Source organism: Epinephelus lanceolatus, chromosome 1 (assembly GCF_041903045.1).
Source record: "Epinephelus lanceolatus isolate andai-2023 chromosome 1, ASM4190304v1, whole genome shotgun sequence".
NCBI lineage: Eukaryota > Metazoa > Chordata > Actinopteri > Perciformes > Serranidae > Epinephelus > Epinephelus lanceolatus.
Genome location: NC_135734.1, coordinates 38,487,812 through 38,507,082, shown reverse-complemented (window position 1 = coordinate 38,507,082; position 19,271 = coordinate 38,487,812). Strand labels below are relative to the sequence as shown.

Here is a 19,271-nt window from a genome sequence, read left to right as displayed (position 1 = left end):
TGTGTGTCAAAGAGACAGATGGAGAGCTGCTGGTTAGTCTCACATGCTGATCCAAACTCCTCCCACTTCCCTCTGGGTATCTTAATGATCTGTTTAACAGACTAGTAGTACTGGTATCAAGCAACGTTTAATCATCTAGTCAACTAACCTCGCCCATCCCTACCTTTGATACATGAATGTTACATGTTTCTTCATATGAGACTTACTTGTCTGTGAGGTTGAGGGATGTCCTGCTTCCGGCTCCCCAGGTTCCAGCAGCCCTTTCTTCCTTGTTATGCCCCTCAGTTCTGACAAACCTGGCACTGGAAGGCACGCTCATCTGGAGGGGCAGCGACTCCATGCTGCGGTGCATGCCTGACAGTTTGGGGTAGAGCAGCGGGGACCCGCTCAGACTTAGGCTTTCACTGGTGTACGAGCTGGGGGAATCGATGTGTAGCACAGGCGCTGGGCTGGGGGTGAGGCGGGAGGAGGTGTGGGAACCGGCCAGGTCCTGCAGCTTGGAATATGGGGGGACTTTGGGCGGGAGGTCGTGGATGGTCACACAGGAGTCGAGGCTGTTGGAGTTGACCTTGTCCAGGTGAGCCAAGCTGGGTGGACGACCCAGAGACTTTGTGTTCAGCATCCTGGGATCAGGCATTAAAAAAAAAAAGTTAAAATACAGAAACTAGGCACATGATTTGTATTAATTTCAGTTTATTTTCTAACTTGCCATATATAGGCAGGCAGAGAGTTGTAATTGTACTTGCCAAGGTTTTGGGGTCTCTGTCTCTAAGATCTCTGCTTCCGAATTTCAACAGGAAAATAAATCCAATTAAACAATGTTAAGCTAAACTAGTGGTACTCTACTTACGGCCCATGGGCAAGATTTAGCCCCTGACAGGGTGTAGGCTGGCTCACCAACTGTTTTCTAACTTACAATTAAAATGAACTGATTGACACGGGGAATTTTTTCTTAAAATAAGGCACCAGAAGTCATAAAAAGCATCAAAATAGAGCTTGTTTATTTAAAAAAATAATGCTAGGGGAGGATCTGAGCCCCAAATGTCCTCAAATCCCAGAAAAGCGCCTGCGTACCTGACGTGTGTGGGGCTGCTGCAACTGGATTTGCCTTGTTTATTCATTTTATCTGATATGATACGTGATTTTAATGTGATTTTCAGTCCTGTAGGGCCACAGCTGAAATTTTATCCACTTTCAGTGTATTGTGATTGTGTATTAGGGGGCAGCAGAAATCCTGACCATATAAAACCGAACTTACTGTAACTGCATGGCTCAATACCACCAGAAAATAAATAAATGAGGGAAAAGTTATCACCACTAGATGCCACTAGAATTCAGAGAGATTTTAGTTCCTTGTTCTTTGTAATGTGGGTGAACCAACTCTTTACAGTAATAATTATATGAGACACCTTGGTGTGGTGGGTGATGACAGTTCAGGGTATTTGCTGCTGCTTGTCCGTCTCAGGCCATGCAGTTTCACAGTGGACTCCCCTGCAGACTGAGTCTCCTCTCCTTTCAGAGAGCCACAGTCCATGTCAGCACCCACAGCCTTGGCCTTGGCTCTCTCCTTCTCCTTCTCTCGGTCTGTCATGTTCACCGGGCCTGTGCATGTTCTATTAGACATCTTGCTGCCGCAGCTACCTGGCTCTTTAATCCTGGGGCCTGTGGAGGCCATGGGCACAGGTTTCAGACTCAGCAGACTGGGGTCAATGGTGCCGCTGACAGGCCGAGTTGCAGGGCGACCGATCACACTGAGCGTGCTTGATTTGGCCGGTCGAGGCAGGCTGCGGTACTGAATGCTGTTTCGGGCGTTTGGCCCCAGGAAGCTCTGCTCGCTGCTGGCATCAAAACTGTTCTTTCGACCCGAGGGCACTCCTCCTCCCACAGGCTTCACAGGGATGCCTGATGACTTGGGGGTTTTCCCCACAGTGGCAGAGCCACTGGAGATGGTGGCGCCCCCTGCTGTCATAACAGTGGCAGTACCGGTGGCTGTTGGTGGTTTCTTGTAGCCAAAGGAGGCTCCAGCAGTGGGTTTAACCAAACCTGACGGGGGCTTGCGGTGCTCTCCATGATGATCCCTGCCAGCATCTGAACGAGACCTCTGTAGACCAGCAGTTTTGAGGGAAATCTTGGATTTATCCAGCGGCCTCTCAATTTTAGCTGCTACATAAAGAAAGACATTGAATAGGTGAGTGACTATATTATGGCGATTTTAATTACATGTATTTAAAAGATGATGAGGAGAGGAATGTTTGACTGTTGCCACCATGACCCTGACAGGAATAAGCTATTTAAAACAATGGATAGATGATACATAGACAGACAGACTGATTAGGTCACCAGTAAAACCAGTAAACTTGTGCTCACAAAGATGACACCAACCCCACTTAAAGACTTAAACCAAAATGGATAATCAGACCTGTCATACATCATTCCTCTCTAACTAGTCACCTCCACATAATGTACATAAAGTAAATGTGCTGTCATTCCAGCCATTACAGCTGAGATAAAATATAAGCAAGCAACATCTGTATTTACTTAGAGAGCTTTTATGTGCCCATGATGTTGAAAGTGACTCACCAACGGAGTCTGACATAGAAGGGCCTTATGCAAAATGTTACTTTCTTTAACCCTTTTACAACCCATAAGACATGTCCGTGTGATGGTATCGATCAAAATATGATCTGTATGGATCACTGAAGGACACATGTAAAGGGTAAAGTTTTGTTTTGGTTTTTTTTTACTTTGGGTTAAAAGGGACAGTTTACCCCAAATCTTATAACACATATTTTCCCCCTTACCTGTAATGCTACTGAACAATCTAAACTGCTTTGGGCTGAGTTGCGGATTGTTGGAGATACCGTACATAGAGATGTCTGCCTTCTTTGGATTAAAATGGAACTAAATGGCTCTCAGCTTGTGATGCTCCAAGTGCCAAACATTACATTTGAAAACCTCAACAGCAAAGTCTCTTTCCAGAAATCGTGACCTGGTTACTCAGAATAATCCACAGACCTTGTGAGCAGTTTCATGTAGGAACTGTTTTCTTTCCACCAAGCTACACCCACCAACAGAACCACCGCGCACCTTAAGGATCAAAAGTTCTGTGGATTATGTTGAGTAACCAGGTCATGATTTCAAAACAGAGACACTGCTGATTTTAAAATGTATTTTTCTGGCACTTTAAGCACCACAGGCAAGTGCCATCTGGTTCCATATTCAAAAGACGGCGGACATCTTTACGGCCTATATCTAAAACACTGGGCAACTCACACCAAAACAGCTCTGACTGATAAATAGCACAACAGGTAAGAGGAAAAATATTCATTTTTAATTAGGGGTTGAACTGTCCCTTTAAAGCTAAAAGTAAGATAATTGTTTTAGTATATTCATACGAGCTGATAAAACGGATCTCGTCAGTCATTCGAGCACATCCCTTCAAAATGTATCCGTAAAGAGAATCTTTGTCCCCGTGAAACTGCAGCCAGCTTTCATACAATCAGATCTAATTTTAATCACTTATGTTTAAAGTTAAAATTAAGCTAAGGAAATTTAAATGAAAGGCCACGTAATGTTGGTATTGGAACTCAATTTTAACCTATCATTTAATCAAGGCATGTTTTGTTGGGGATTAAATAAATTTAGTTGCTGCAGATGGCAGACACAGCGTCTCTGCAGACATGAACAGTAACCAGCTTTTCTCTCAGATAATAGCAGAAACATGGCTCTGGGCTTTAAGCTCGGATTTATTTTTTTTTTTTCACTCAATGAAACAGATTTCATGGTGCATTTTTCCGTCAGTATTCTGGTGCTGTGCAACAAATCAAAACCTGGCTTTCACTAAGGGGTACACTTCTGTATTCATCTTGACACCAAGCAGATATCCTCCTTGGCTGCTCTAAAAACAGGCTGTTTTACATTTGGATGCAGCATACAGACACATAATGGATGACATAGATTTCATAGTTAAAACAAGTTAACGACATAGGAGATAAACCAGATTAATCTGTGAGACGAAAAGCAGAGAACATAAAAAGTGAGAATACACTCTCAGATGTTACCTGCAACTTTCAGCGTGCTCTGTGATGTATGGGTGATGGGGGAGGTCACGCCCACAGGAGGATTACGACCCTTCTTGAAACTTCCTGGTTGACCCAAGCTCTGGGGCTTCCTTAGTTCTCCTTTACACGCTGAATCTTCACTGAGGCTTGGCGGCTTCTTCCTCCACTTGCTTGGGGCCTCCGTCTTGAGACTTCCCGTGTCGTAGCTGCTGCTGTCGAGCTTGTGTCCAGCCTTGCTGTCCTCGCTGTACCATGAGAGTCCACTTTCCACCAGGGAGCGCTTCTCCGCATCGGTGCGGAGCTGCAGAGGGAGAGGGAAGGGAAGAGGCACAGTGTGGGTAACCATCAGACATCTGTGTTATCTATGGAATTGACTGTTCTCTGTAATCTTTGTTTCATCTCAGCTGCATTCCAGCGGGGAGAGAGACTGATATACCCAGAGCGGAGTAAAGAAAACCACTGAGGAAGACAAAGGAAGGAAAACAGGGGGAAACAAGCCATTTATAGATTTAACATTTTCAGAGATAAATCAACACCAAAGCTGCAATGAACAATTAGTTTTATTGTTGATTATTTTCTCAATTTGATTAGTTGTTTGGTCTCTAAAATGTAAGAAAACAGTAAAAAATGTCAATGTTTCTCAAAAAACGACGTCCTCAAATGTCTTGTTTTGTCCAAAACCCAAAGATGTTCAGTTTACTGAGTAAAGACAAGTAAAGAAATCAGAAAATGCACCCATTTAATCAACTGTAAACAGAAAATTTTGACTTTTTTTCCCTTAAAGGTCCCATATTATAAAACGTCTGTTTTCCAATTTTTTAAATTATAAAGCAGGTATAGCTGCTATATAAATACTGTGATAGTATCGAAATGTCTTAATCCACAGAGAAATGCACACAGTCTGTATTCATAAACTGTGCCTTTAAACATGCTACAAGGACTTCTGTGAAATTGCGATGTCAAACTATAATATATAAAGGTAAAAAGTGCCGCTACAGTTCTGTTACAGTCATTTGGCTGCAATGACGGTGCAGAGACATGGTGAGCCCAGATGTTGAAGACCTGGAAAGACTGACCAGTCAGAACAGATCGGGCTTTTTCAGGATGGGGGCTTAAAGAGACAGTTGTAAAGCCCAGTTCAGACCAAAGATTCATGACGAGATGACTTTAAACAGGCAACTACTTGCAACGCACTGTTCTGCACATCCTAAAAACCTGCCGGTTCACACCAATGCAACTACTAGATGAGACGGTGTATTATGCAACACAAAGCGAGCAGCAGCGACCCATTGTCCAACACCGGCACACCTGACGATGGAAACAGAGGGCTGGGTGGAGAAAGAGCATCTGCTGCAACAAGCGAACAACGCCGTCTGCAGTCATTTTGACTCGACCAGCAGACTTCACTACAAGCTGATTGGCTGTTGAAACAGGCCATGTGCTTTACATTCCAAAATCAGCCACCAGCAATTTGACCAGGGGAGTTGCAGGTGACACGAGTCGAGCTCAGGTGACCAGTTCACACCGCTGCAGCTTTTCTCTGCAACGTTCTAAAACGGTTTTGTCTCTTTGCGAATCATTGGTCTGAACTGGGCTTAAGATGGAGCGTTTCAGACAGACGGTGAATACAGGTATATTCAGGCTGACCGTATGAGAAAAATAAAGTGCTTTTTGAACATTAACGCATGTAAACATGTTCTAGTAGAAACCCCATGTACAAGTATGGACTTGAAAATGAGCATTTTATGGGACCTTTTAAAAAATTACTCAAACTAATTAATTTTCAATTAGTTGGCCAATATTTCAATAGTTTACAACTAACTGACTAATTGTTGTTGTAATTGTAAATAAACACATTAAAGAATAAAAAAGAAAATGTATAGAGCAGAGGAGAGCTTGAGCCTTTATTTTCTTAATGTATGACAAAAAAAAGACAGCTACACTATAATAGAAAAAGTATCATGTGGTGCATTGAGGAGGTGGCACTGAGGACAAAATTGGGCATGCTGCTTTTTGGCACCTTATTAATGTGATACAGAGCGACAGATGGCTCATTGAGTAGCACTAATATTCATTTCTCCCTGGTGAGCATTCTGTAAGTACTGTAAGCAAAGGACAAAATCTTTACCTGTGTTAAAGACAGAAACCACCGCTTGTTATCTAAGGTGAACACGAAACAAGTTCGATCGAATTTAAAGATCCACTCCTGACATATTTTATGTCTGATATGGTTTTTCTATAATTTACTTTGTTGAAATTTCTTAGAATTACATCACAAATCATTCGTGTCTTTAAGTTTATGGTGAGCACAGAGAGACTTTCCACCGTCAGATGATCCTGAAAACAGCCCTCTGCTGAGGCATCATTGTACACAGTGCAGGTCAAACATCCAAGTCAAGTAACAATAAGCAGAACACATTTTTGAGTGAAAAGGGGCTTCAAGGCTCTGTGTAACAACTGGAAGTTACCATGTAATTTTCTAAAAAGAAACAGGAGAGCAGAGATTTATTGTACTGTGACAGATCAAGATTCTCTTTAGTTTCATTGTAATGACAGAGGTGAGGTCTGCGGTGCCTTTTTGTGGCCTTGTCAAAACAAAGACCTCGCGTTAAACACACAACACAAAGTAAATCACAGAGTGAAGTGTTGAAAATGCTTCAAGTAAAAGCCTCGGCTGCAATCTTTTGCACCCCTCTCACAAAATAAAAGCAAGATAAAAGGAAAGCCAAACGTTCACAGGCTGTTAGGTGCAGTATTTTAGCTCACCATAACAGAAGAGTTGCGTCTGGATCCCAGGGGTGTGCTCGGGAGGGAGTTAAGGGAGGAGCTGACATTGAACTCTTCTGAACTGAGGTTCTCCGAGCCATCGCCGTCACCGTCGCTGAGCCCGCTGCTGATGGAGCTGCTCTCATCCCAACTGAAACGAGACAGGATGACCACTTAGTAAAAACTATCAAGTGAATGGCAACAATATGAGTTCACAGAAGGTAAAGCTGCAGAAATCTGAGTTTAAGGGGAGAAACGGCTGGCAGCAACAGTGGTCTGTCCATCTGTCTGTTGTAAGCTGTCTCCGGAGGTGGCCACATGCTCAAACAAGCAGGTAATTCCAACATGGCTGCAGCTGCTTTGATTCAGCTAATACATCAGAACTCCAGACCATATGTTGACCAAAGCTTCAAGAATGGATCTTTCAGTTTAGATTAGTACTATCTAATATCCTCCTGAGACCCTGTGTCCTCATATGAAGATATCATATTTTGGGTTTACTTGACTTTATAATCATTCTACTTAACTTAAACCCGTTGTCCTCATCTGTGGACACCTTTTGTGCCATCTATTAGTGGTAAGAGCACAACACACTAATCCATGTAAAAACAAGTTGGCAGCCATCTCTGCCAAGTCAGTCTGCAGCCAATCCCGACACAAAAGTGGACAAGTTCCAAAACCTGATCACATTTTATGCTGTTTATTTATAATTAATAATGTTTGTAGTTTGATATGGCAACAAATCTGAGCAATTTAAGCAACAGTAACAAGCTAAGACAGTGTTAATTAGGAAGTACTGGTTTAAAGACACTGAGCCTTTATTATCGTCTCGTTTGAGGACATTGGGACTTAACTATCATTGACAATGTTTTTATACTTATCGGGCCCTGTTGAGAAATTAAAAATGCATACCCAACAAAAGTTCGGGTCTCAGGAGGATAGTCTGACATATGCTTGTTCCAAAACTTTCTGATATTTGTATAACAAAAGGCTTTCACTGCAAAAAAAAAGATGTATAACAGCTCCTTGGCTTACTGCTAAGACCCAAAATAGTATGATTATGGTGCCAGAGGCTTTAATTCATTCAGCTCTATAAAATCCATGCTTGTGTTTGGAGCTTTCTTCACCCAATATAACCCACCGTTCACAAACTTTACAAAGGTGAATGGAGCTTAGCAAACCACCACAGCTTATTTGGGAAACTCGTAACTAGCAGTCAGTCAAATGGTCAGTTTGGATGGGTAATTCTACCCCTAAAAATAAAGCTTAAGAAAAACATGTAAGCTTCAATAAATCACCACGACTGCAAAGCTAGCAGTTTTTAAAACAGAGGCCAACACACTGCAATCTTTAACTGTAACTTCAAGGGGAACTTTACAGGATATGCTGATAAATCACGCTGCATAAAAAGGATGGCAACTGACAACTCAGGGTTTAAGAAAGCGGTCTGGTATGCTCTATGAAGCAGGATGAGGGGAAATCAGAGTGACAGGCTTCTAACCCCTCCCTGACCCTTCCCTCCACCCCACCATGAAGCCCTGCGTCGCCCCGAAACAGATGCTGCCAGACTGGCCTCTCATGTGAGGAGGGCACCGACAGCCCGGAGAAACTGCTCGCTGGGCATCACGTCTCTACATACATCATATTTGAATGCATTTAAAATGCAGATCACTGTGCGGAGTTCGACAAGAGGTGTAGCCTCTCAGTCAACCAAAACATCACAAGAGGATAAAACAATTCAGAGGCTGGGGGGGGGGGGGGGGGGGGGGGGGTTTAAAATTGAAGAGGAAAAACATTTTTTTATGTGCTTTAGAAAAGCAATAATGCCTTGTTGAATTCAAAAATTATATCTCCAGAGAGCTAAAAGCGAGTCCAACTCAGATTTGTATAATTACGTTCCCCATCATTACCACTGGCAGCCGCAGGTGGTAATCAAATTTATGTTGGCGCACAAAAATGTGGCACAGTGGAAAAGGTAAATTAATAAGACCCTTTAAAAGCTGAGTCACTGCTCGAGCTGAATCGGTTCTTTCCCCTTTCTTTTGCTTTCCCCACCGAGCTGAAAATGCTCTTTGTGGCTCTGCAGGCTGCAATTAGCAGAGGCATGGAACATGGAATTGCATAGAAAAATACAGGGGGACAAAAATGGCCCATACACATTCAGAATTGGATATAATCACATAGCTGTAGCTGAGTCGTAGTTGTAAAACAGACAAAAAGCTTACCCTGACACTTTGCTCTGGTTTGAAGCATTCTCATACACAAAAGCAACATTTTACTGAATTGATTTGTGGCCACAGATACATGACCTCAGCGGCGTAGCCTGACACGAGCAGGGAAAAACCAAAGATTAATGTTTGAATTGAGAGTTTAAAAATGTTTTCACATACCATCTATACAGAGAATAATTTTGATTTACATTAAGCCCAGATGTTCGTGCTATGTTTGAACAATACCACCTCTGTCAGGGGCGACAGAGGGGCCATGAATAACCCCTCGGGGATGTCAGCCTAGGAAGAGGCAGGAGGGCTTGCGGGCTGTTGATATAACATGCCAAAAGTGTCTGCTCTCAGAGGTGTAATCTAGTCAGGGAGGAGTGGGAGTACGCCAGCAAAGTGCATGCTTCGTACATAGGGCGGCAATTAACTTTTTTGTTTTCTGTGGCACGACTCCAACGTCTCTGATTTGTGTGTCTGCTGCATGCTTTTATTTGAGATGGTTGGCTGTGAAAATGTTTTGATTTAAGAGGACTGAGAGATGATTGGTGCGGCGGAGCAGGGTGGGGATGTGACAATCACCGTCCAGACTTGGACCTGGATTCAACAACATTATTAAAAACACATACACAAGGACATATATGTATAGTTTAAGACAATGGCAAGACTTGTAGCATTGGTGCAAACAAGACAGATGAACAAAAAAGAGCACATAACATTTTACAGAGAAATAAGGTGAGATTACTGTAGCCATAAAACCAGATGAAATTGCGCACAGTCAGAAGAATGCATCTTGCAATTCACTTCTGGCACCATGTCTATTTTCTGTATAAAAGACAGCAAAGACAAAGCTCATGGTGTGCATGCCTATGGCTGAGAGAGTGGTGAAGACATCCTCTATTATGCAGATAGCTGTGGTAGAAGGACCACAGTGTCCTGCAAGAATAAAAATGTGTTTCCACAGATGTTATCACTTCAAGTGCCAAGTCATTGTCAGCATGAAGCTAGTTTTTTCAGCTTCATATCAACACAATTCACACATGTATAGGCTAACTCTTAAACAGCAGAACCTCAATTAAGTAACGTTAGTGTTACTGACTGAACTACATTTTATTATTTTATTATTTAACTATAATTAAATTAATTAGGTATAATGAATGCTGTGAAAGCAGCCGAATTCATCCTTTAATCATAAGTATTTAATCGGCAAATGTTACTTTAGTGTACCATTAGTGAAAAGTCAGGTAATATTAAAATGATTTAAAACCAACGAATAATTGTATTAGCTCAGGTCCCTGTGAGAGAAACGACCGTTAACGTTTGACATGCTGTATTAAGAGGAGAAATACAGGAAATTCACAGCATAAAAATGTCGGAAAAGTTGTTCAACGTTGAGGGGAAAACCCGTACTGAAATATCATCTTTACCTTGGCGTAAAAAGTAAAGTCCTTTTGGCTCTTGGCGCCGACTGCAGAGGAGGCACTTTGCCGACCAAAACACGACCGCTCATTTGTGACCGTTTTACACCTTCAGCCGAGCACAACTTCCGTGAATTATCCGCGAGCTGCTGCTGCTGCGATTCAAATTCATATCCTCCGTCAGTAAAGACCCCCTTTTGTCTCCCATTCAGAGAGCAGAGAGAAGCGGTCTGCTGCTGACTGGACAGGCTACACCCCCTTCCCCAAACACACACACACACACACACACACACACACACACACACACACACACACAACGGGAAAAAGAAGAAGAAGAAGGGATGACGAGACCAGAGACCCTGATGTTCCTCTGAGAGATGATGGCCAACGGCTCTCGAGCTGAGCGGTAACCATGGTAACCTCGTGTAAAACGTTAGTGACCGCTACTGAGTGATGTGGTTAATCCTGAATTAGTACATTAAAGGGAAATTTCGGTTTATTTCAACCTCTCTCCTATCGTCTTAAATTTGTTTCAAGTGACTCGTGACGAAAAATAATAGTTAGCATGATAGCCGTTAGCCTAGATACAGCCAGGGCGCATAGTAGCGTCAGACCTGCTAAAACGTAAGTGAACGGGCATCCCTTCAAGTGCAAAGTTAGTCCACTAAACAAGCTTTTTTCCACAAAGACCGCCTCATATCGTTGGGATAAATGTCAGAGAACATATAGAAAATGACATGTAAACGTGTTGTCTTACCTTACCGGTGTGCTGCCATGTTTGTTTATCATCTAGTGCTGCTGCCGAAATATTGTGAGAACAAGCAGCGATCTCATAGCATGCCTGAACAAGCAGCAACAGCTGGAAGGATACACTGACAAAGAGCTTCGTGAAATTGAAGAATGGAGGAGGAGAGAGAGAGAGAGGCGCAACAGGTAGAGGACGAGAGAGGAGGAATGGCTGCTGCAAGGCTGAGTAGCTCTGGAGATTGGTGGTGTACCTGTGAATGCTGCACCCCAGTGCCCACAGAAGAGGAATGCCTCTGTTGCAAGGAATGGGACCGGTTGCAGCCTTATTTTCAAGGTCTGGATGTGTCCGAGGACAAGACATCTCCACCTGGAGTAACGTTAGTATCCAGCTGGGCTTTATCTAGAGCTGGCGAGATATATTTCGGCAGGCTCTTTGTAAAGCAGAGCTAGAGGGATAAACAAACATGGCAGCACACCGGTAAGGTAAGACAACATGTTTACATGTCGTTTTCTATATGTTCTCTGACATTTATCCTAATGATATGAGGCGGTCTTTGTGGAAAAAAGCTTGTTTAGTGGACTAACTTTGCACTTGAAGGGATGCCCGTTCACTTACGTTTTAACAGGTCTGACGCTACTAATGCGCCCCGGCTGTATCTAGGCTAACGGCTAACATGCTAACTATTATTTTTCATCACTAGTCACTTGACACAAATTTAGGACGATAGGAGACAGGTTGAAATAAACCGAAATTTCCCTTTTATGCGTTTACTTACTGATTTATGTTCGTATGAATTATCTTCTAACCAAAAATTTTGAAATCCGAATTAACGTTAGCCCCCCAAAAATTGGTTATAAAGTGTACAGTTGTTTCTAAGTTAGCCTCGCTGTGAAGTTAGCCTAAAAGTTAGCTTGTCTGACCACACTTTGAGTTATAAACCAAGATAACAGGAGAGACAGTTGATTAAAAGGGCATTACACCAATTGTACACATGAAGTTCAGCTTACTCCTCATCGGAAGAACTACTCAGCTACCCAGCTGACATTTGTATGTGGCCCATGTGGGTAGTAAACTGGATGAAAAATGAGCCATATACACCCATAAGCCAAAACATTAAAACCATTGGTGGTTAAAGTGAATAACATTGCTGCTTGACGTGCTCCAGACAAAATAAACCCCCTCATGGCAACAGCACTTATCGATGGCATTGGCCCCCCAGAACTGCTCAGACATGACCCAAGGAACAGGACAAAGACCTCAAGGCATCAAGCTAACCTCCAAATACCCCAAACGTCTAATAGCCGTCTACATGAAGACCTGACGTCTAGGCTAAATCACGGCTGAATTTGGGCTGTCAGTGAAAATTTGGTAGACGTCTAACCATAGCCAAAGTGTAGACGTCATCAATTATACGGCTATGTAGAGACCATGTCCAAAAAATGGAGATAAACATATTTTAATTACTGTTGACTCTCCATACGTGATTGAATATCATACTGCACGCCATCTGCAATGGCGAAAATTACATTTAATCAATTTCAAAATTAAATCGGCTAGATTTGGGTTACATGTAGCTGGACTAAATTGGAGCTAAATATAGCCAATATGTGCTGGGACCGCCGATCCATGGTGGGTGCTCCTCGGACCAGACTTGGCTCTGACCCGTTAAAGCATGGACACAGGACCTCTGGGGGGTGTCCTATAGTGTCTGGCACCAGGGCGTTAGCTTAAGATCTTTTGAGTCCTGTGGGTTGTGAGGTGGGTTACCAGCATGTCCCACAGATGTCTGATCAGATGGGGATCTGGGGAATGTAAAGGCCAGGTTGATGCGTTGAGCTCTTTGTCCCGTTCCTTGGACCATTCCTGAGCAGTTTCTGTGGTGTGGCATGGCGCACTGTCCTGCTGGGGGGCCAGAGCTACTGGGGAGTGCCGTGGCCATAATGGGGGGTTGCCTGGTCTGCACTGGTGTTTAAGTGGATGGAGCGTGTCAGATGGCATCCATGCAAATGTCGGAACCCAAGATTTCCCAACAGAACATTGCATTGTAATAAGATGACCAGTGCTGTCCACTTCACGTGTCAGTGGTTGGCCCCATACCAATTGCCCACACAGGTGGGTTTACACAAGTGGGCCCCAGATAAGATGCCCATTTTGGGCTTGTACCCAATTGGTACCCAGGTAGCCCTAACATAACCATGTGGGGCCCATTTGAGTAAAGCCATCGATGTAATTAATTGGCATTGGGCCAATATGGAACCCATGGTCAATCCCATTTACGGCCTGTTTTTCAACCCATTTACTACTCATATGGGCCCCAAATATAAACTCTGGACAGGTAGTGGGGGTTAAATGATTTCTGTGGCTCTTTTGGGAAAATAAAGTCTGTCTGGAGCGTATCTGAGGCTCATAATGAAGGTAACATATTAAAACTAAATTAGGCCTAAATGAGCATTCATTCATATGTTTTACCGCAAGGTAGCTACTCTGCAGTGGGCTATTCGTGATTATTTGGTAGTTTAACTCTGTGGCATTGGCGGTGAAAGCAAATGAATGATTTGGCGCATGATTAAATTCTCTCTTTCCCTCCAAGACTTTTCCTTGTTTGGATTAGTAATCAAGAGCTACAATTGGAGAATTTAAGAATCACTTTAGGCCTTCAACAAAGAGTAATAAAAAATTAAAATGTTAAATAAAATAACCATTATCATTTCCATTTTGTCAAGGCCAGTGGAGAGGGGCTCTAGAGCTGCAGTTTGCCTACCCCTGCTCAAGGGGGTATGGAAACCCTGAGAGGCGAGGTCAATGTTTTTTTTATCTGAGGGCAATGTTGACCAAAACCTAAGTTTATCTCCTACATAGGAACAAACAGAAGCTAAACGTAGCTATTATCTTGTAGGAGATATTATCTCCTAAACAAAGCTTTTGGCCAACACTGCCCACGATGGGTTTTTTTTCACCTTGCCTTTTGTGTAAGGGGGGAGCTTTCTGGATTTAAAAGAAATTATCCAGATGAATTCATCAGGGTTACCTTAGCGTAGTCTTAAAAGAGAGCCTGTATTACAAACTTTAGATGTGGAGTAATAAAGCATTTAGGCTGTATGCTATTGAGTTGCATGCTGGGAAATGTAGGATCCAGCGTTTTCTTGCTTTTAATTGATAGGACAGTTATTTAGTGTGAAAGGGGGTGAGAGAGAGGGGATGACCTAGAGCAAAGGACCATGGGTACCTGCAGCCACTGTGGCAAGGACAAAGCCTTTGTACATGGGGTGCCTGCTTTATCAGACGAGCCATCGGGCACCCCAGATCTAGTGTTTTATGAGCTTGACCCATAGTAGAGACTAAAAATCAGGATATCACTCCCTCTTCTGCTTCTGCTGTTCTGGGTCTACCCCGGGGCCTCCTACCAGTGGGACATGCCTATGCCTAACATGCCTAACACCTCTAACAGGATGCACTCAAGAGGCATCCTAATCAGATGCCTGAACCACCTCAACTGACCACTTTGGACGTGAAGGAGCAGAGGCTCTACTCCGAGCTCCCTTGGGATGTCTGTGCTCCTTACCCTATCTCTAGAGCTGAGTACAGCCCGTTGGCCTGTTGGGCTGGAGTGGTTATCATTGTTGCCTCACAGCAAGAGGGTTCCTGGGTTGAACCCGGGGTGGGGGAGCCCTTATGTGAGGAGTATGCATGCTCTCCCTGTGTCTCCAGGTACTCTGGTTTCCTCCCACAGTCCAAAGACATACAAGCTAAATTGGCCGTAGGTGTGAATGTAAGTGTGAATGGTTGTCTGTCTCTGTGTCAGCCTTGTGATAGACTGGCGACCTAGGGTGTACCCTGCCTCTGGGCCAGTGTCAGCTGGGATAGGATCCAGCACTCCTGCAGCCCCTACCGGGATAAGAAGTTATGGAGAATGAATGAAGGAATGGCCCAATAGTTGTGTTGCATGTGGCAACTATTTAATAAACTAAAATTAAGTTAAAAAAATATATATATATATATAATTAGCCAAATTTGCAAGGCAGTATTCCCCTAGGAAACTTTCAGCCATAAAAGGCAGATATTAAAGTATATTAAAGACTTCATCTTGTGATGAGTGCTGAATGATGCTTATTGTTTGCATGAAATTCTTCAGAAACGCTAATATTTACTGACTCCAGTGCAAACAGAACACACTCTGTGAAAAATAGCTTAGTGATTTAAATCAGTCTTAGTGATTTCTCAAGTGAGTCTAAAGTGTGATTTTCAAGGTTCTAAAAATGGACCCGTAGCAGGACAGTAAATTTAAAAGCCCAATAAAAAGGTTTTGGTGAATCAGGCGTTCTTTCACATTGAAGACATTACTATGATGAATGTCCGTAAAAATAACACATGTTCCGTCTTCGTTCATTACCTTCTGGGGCCTAGCTGGAAAAACTGGGTCCAAGGTAAGGCCTGAATCACTATGAGCGCAAACCACAAACCGACAGATGACACAAGGACCTCCAGGCAGGCATGAGTAGCCTTGGAAAACCTTCCCCCCCTCTCATTAGCAGTGAAACAGCCTCACGGGGATGACCTCACCAGATCTCAGCTCTGTAAACCACTCTAGGAGGTAAAGGCTCTGTGGGCCGAGGAAGTCCCACGCCCTGTCAACGTCTCAGGCCAGAATCGTTTCAGTCTGCTGTTGAGTCAAGATGGACTTATAGTAATAGTGACCAAGATTGTACGTGACCAAACGACATGAATCTGTGCTCGTTTCATCCCGCAGGAGATCCATTACAAAGCAGATAAAGCAAAGATGAGATATGAGAGAAGCACATTAGGATTGTCAAATGTTAATATTTCAAACAGAAGAACTTATTGACCCTCGTGATGTATTACAGTTTTGAGGCTCTCTCTGTTTTTCCACATCAGGCCACATTTTGTAATATAAATACAGAGTCAGCTTAAATGGAATTTAACTGTGGTTTGACTTTTTGTTGAAATTAAACAACTGTTGTGCTGTCAGAGTGTGTACCAGACACACAGGCATTCCTCACAACATCTTTCACAGAATGAGACGCTTGTTTGATAAAAGATTGTTGTGTCTGCCTCCATCGTATGATATCATACATCTGATCATCATCTGAGAAGAGTGCTACGCGTCTCTGCGTGTTGCTCAAACACAAAACCTTTTTATTTGTCTACCTGTTGGTTACTTTGAAACTTTATTTTCTAATAGCAAAACAAAAACTGGGATGCGTAGATCTTTGCCCAGAATGATGGATGATAAATTGTTTACAGTGCTGCGTTGCTCTCGTCTCCTGTTTATCTCAGCCAGGCCACAGAGCTGCTAAACAAGCTGTCATCTAAAAGGCCTTGAAGTCCTGTGTGTACTGTACACCAACAGCTGTCCTGCGCCGATAACCAAATGGCTTGTGTCTGAAACATCCTTTGCATGTTTGCTTCTTGCCCGTTGGGTTATTTGCCGACGGTTAAAAAAGAGATTTAACACATCTGTGGGAGGTCAAAGCAGCACGAGGACCGTCACTGAGGTTACCAGGCAAGAAACCATTTTCATGATCTGACCTTTACTGTGTGGCTTTTGATCTAGCTGTGATGTCAGACTCTGGTGCTGTAAACTGTGCTGCAATATGAGAGTCTAAAAGTGAATTTAAAGAGCAACTTGCAGGGTAGAGCCCCCCAATGAATCAGTGAATGAGTTTTTTTTTAAAAGAAATATGCCTAAATATGATGTTAAAAAAGAGCCTTTTTAGAAGCATTGCTCAGAATGGGTACTTTTTTTCTTTGTAATTCTGCCTGAATGTTTTGTAAAACAAAAACATCCTGCATTATTTCTTCAAATGGCCATTTTCAGGGAATATTAAGTATAAATCTAGCAAAAACATTAATCTGCAAGTTGCTCTTTAAAATACATCAGAGGGAATAAAAGACAGAGACGTGAAATCTAGAGTTATCTGAGGGATTATCTTGAATTGTTTTAAATATTTAGCACTAATAGGCAGCTGAAACATTAATGGATAGAGCTGTTAGATTAGTTGATTAATTAGTTGACTTTTTTTAGAAATTGATTTTTTTTTTCAAGCAAATTTGATTTTTCAAGCAAAAGTGCCAAACATTTGCTGGTATCAGCTTCTTAAATGTGAGAATCTGCTGCTTTTCTTTGTCATTAATGATGGCATATAAAGAGTGCTTGGATTTTGTACTGTTGGTTCGACAAAAGAAGCAATGTGAAGATGTCACTTCTGGCTCTGGAAAATTGTGATAAGCATTTTTCACAATTTTTGGACACTTTAAAGACTAAACAATTAAACACTTGACCCTTTTCTTGCGCTGCTGTCTGACGCCTTTCACAAGTATTTAAACCTTGGAACCCTGCGCAAATTGGTGCAATTTCCTTAATAAACATGGGAATAAAGGCAATGAGCAACAATTATTTTAAAGGGAAACAAGAAAAAAAGCTAGTGCAAAACTATATTTATAATAGTAATTATTATTATTACATTTTGAAATTCTTAAGCACTTTTTTCAAGTCATTTCCGTCTTTGTTTGTCTTTTTTTTTTAAACTAATATTCTTGTTTTTAATTTTCTCTTTCTACTAATTTTTTGCCAGTTTTTTGGGTCATGGTCATTGCCTTCTTCCCATGTTTTTTTTTTTTACAGAAATCAAGCCCATTTGTTCAGGCTTCTAAGGGTTAATCAAGAAAATATTGCCGTCCTATTAATGGGTCAACAAAGAGCTAAGCTGAAGAGACATAAACGCTGTCAAATTATGATAAATAGCTCAAATATGACACCCATATTTGATTGTTGTAGATCTCATTCACAACCACGGATGTTAATATGACGCTATATAACAGTCTCCACTCTTCTGGGAAGGCTTCCCTCAAGATTTTAGAGCTGGGCTCGCTCCCATTCTTCCACAAGAGCATTAGTGAGGTTGGGTGCTGGCGTTGGGTGATAAGGCCTGGCTCTTTCAAACTTTATTGTTCCAGCTCTTCCCAGAGGTGCTGGATGAGATCAGAAATTTGTCTTCCACTCCAAATGTGGCAGACCATTGCTCTATGGATTGCTTTGTGCACAGGGGCACTGTGATGCTGAAAAAGGAAGTGCCTTTTACAAACTATCACCACACAATATCATCTTAAACAGTGGTTAGCAGCCTTTATCTTTAAAAGGAAACTATGCCCATGTTGTTCCTATGGTCTAAGCCAGTCCAAAAATATTATTGAACATGAACTCTTTCTCAGAACTGAGAACACTACAACAGAATAAAGCTTATTTGGGTGTAAAGAAGAAAAATAACACATTGTGTCATTCAGTCTCACATTCATTGTCTATGGAGCAGCTCCAGACTTTAGGCTTTATACTTGATAACATCACAAGTTTGAGACTTCCCTCTGTGGTTTCTGTCTGTGAGAGAGCAGCTTGTGTCCACAAACACCGATTGAATTTTCATAGGCCATGGAAATGTCATATTGGGATTCTGAATTTAGCTGGTGTTCCCTTTAAAGAGACCTGTTTTCTATCAATATGTAAACTGACGACCCCTAAGTGACAATATTTTACGGCTAGTTCATGTTGTATTCACTGCATGACAATAACAGAATGGATGAACTGATAAATTGTACAATGAACCCAAATAGTGATCACAGTAACTGTAGGAAGTTTGTGTAAATTGAGCTTTTTGGGTGTATTTTTTGTGGATTATTTCCTGTTAATACTCCATAAGAGAGGAATTTTCCTATATTTTTTGAAACTTTTTATATGAGTCTCTGCCTGTATCATGTTTTATTATTATATTTTCAATAATCATACATACTTAAGGCTTCTATTTTGCAAATCTAGTGTTTTTTTTCTCCCTGATGCTTGGCCATTGTGCTGTTAGCTTGCTGGCTTTTTAAGTTGTATACTTCTTCATGTAGGATTAAGCTGTTTAGCAGAGAGACAGAGAGATAGCTTGTGTTTAGGTCGTCAGTGTGCCCTTATCCTCTGAGATTGAGATGAAAAGTGTATATCTTGAAAATCAACCTCATATTAAAAAAAATATTTTATTAGTATTCTTTACAGTAATGAAATGCT

At 42.1% G+C, this 19,271-nt stretch overlaps 1 protein-coding gene across 7 annotated transcripts in view; it reads right to left on the bottom strand.

The window, feature by feature from the left end:
- The window catches only part of nav1b (neuron navigator 1b), a 122,398-nt gene that overhangs the window by 25,812 nt on the left and 77,315 nt on the right, over nt 1-19,271 (bottom strand). For all 7 annotated transcript variants that reach the window (XM_078170191.1, XM_078170167.1, XM_078170180.1 and 4 more), the window contains 4 exons: nt 6,828-6,978; nt 4,062-4,362; nt 1,410-2,163; nt 207-623 (listed from right to left, as the gene is read on the bottom strand). In XM_078170191.1, coding sequence (XP_078026317.1) covers nt 207-623; nt 1,410-2,163; nt 4,062-4,362; nt 6,828-6,978 — 1,623 coding nt within the window. The remainder of the gene's footprint in view (nt 1-206; nt 624-1,409; nt 2,164-4,061; nt 4,363-6,827; nt 6,979-19,271) is intronic.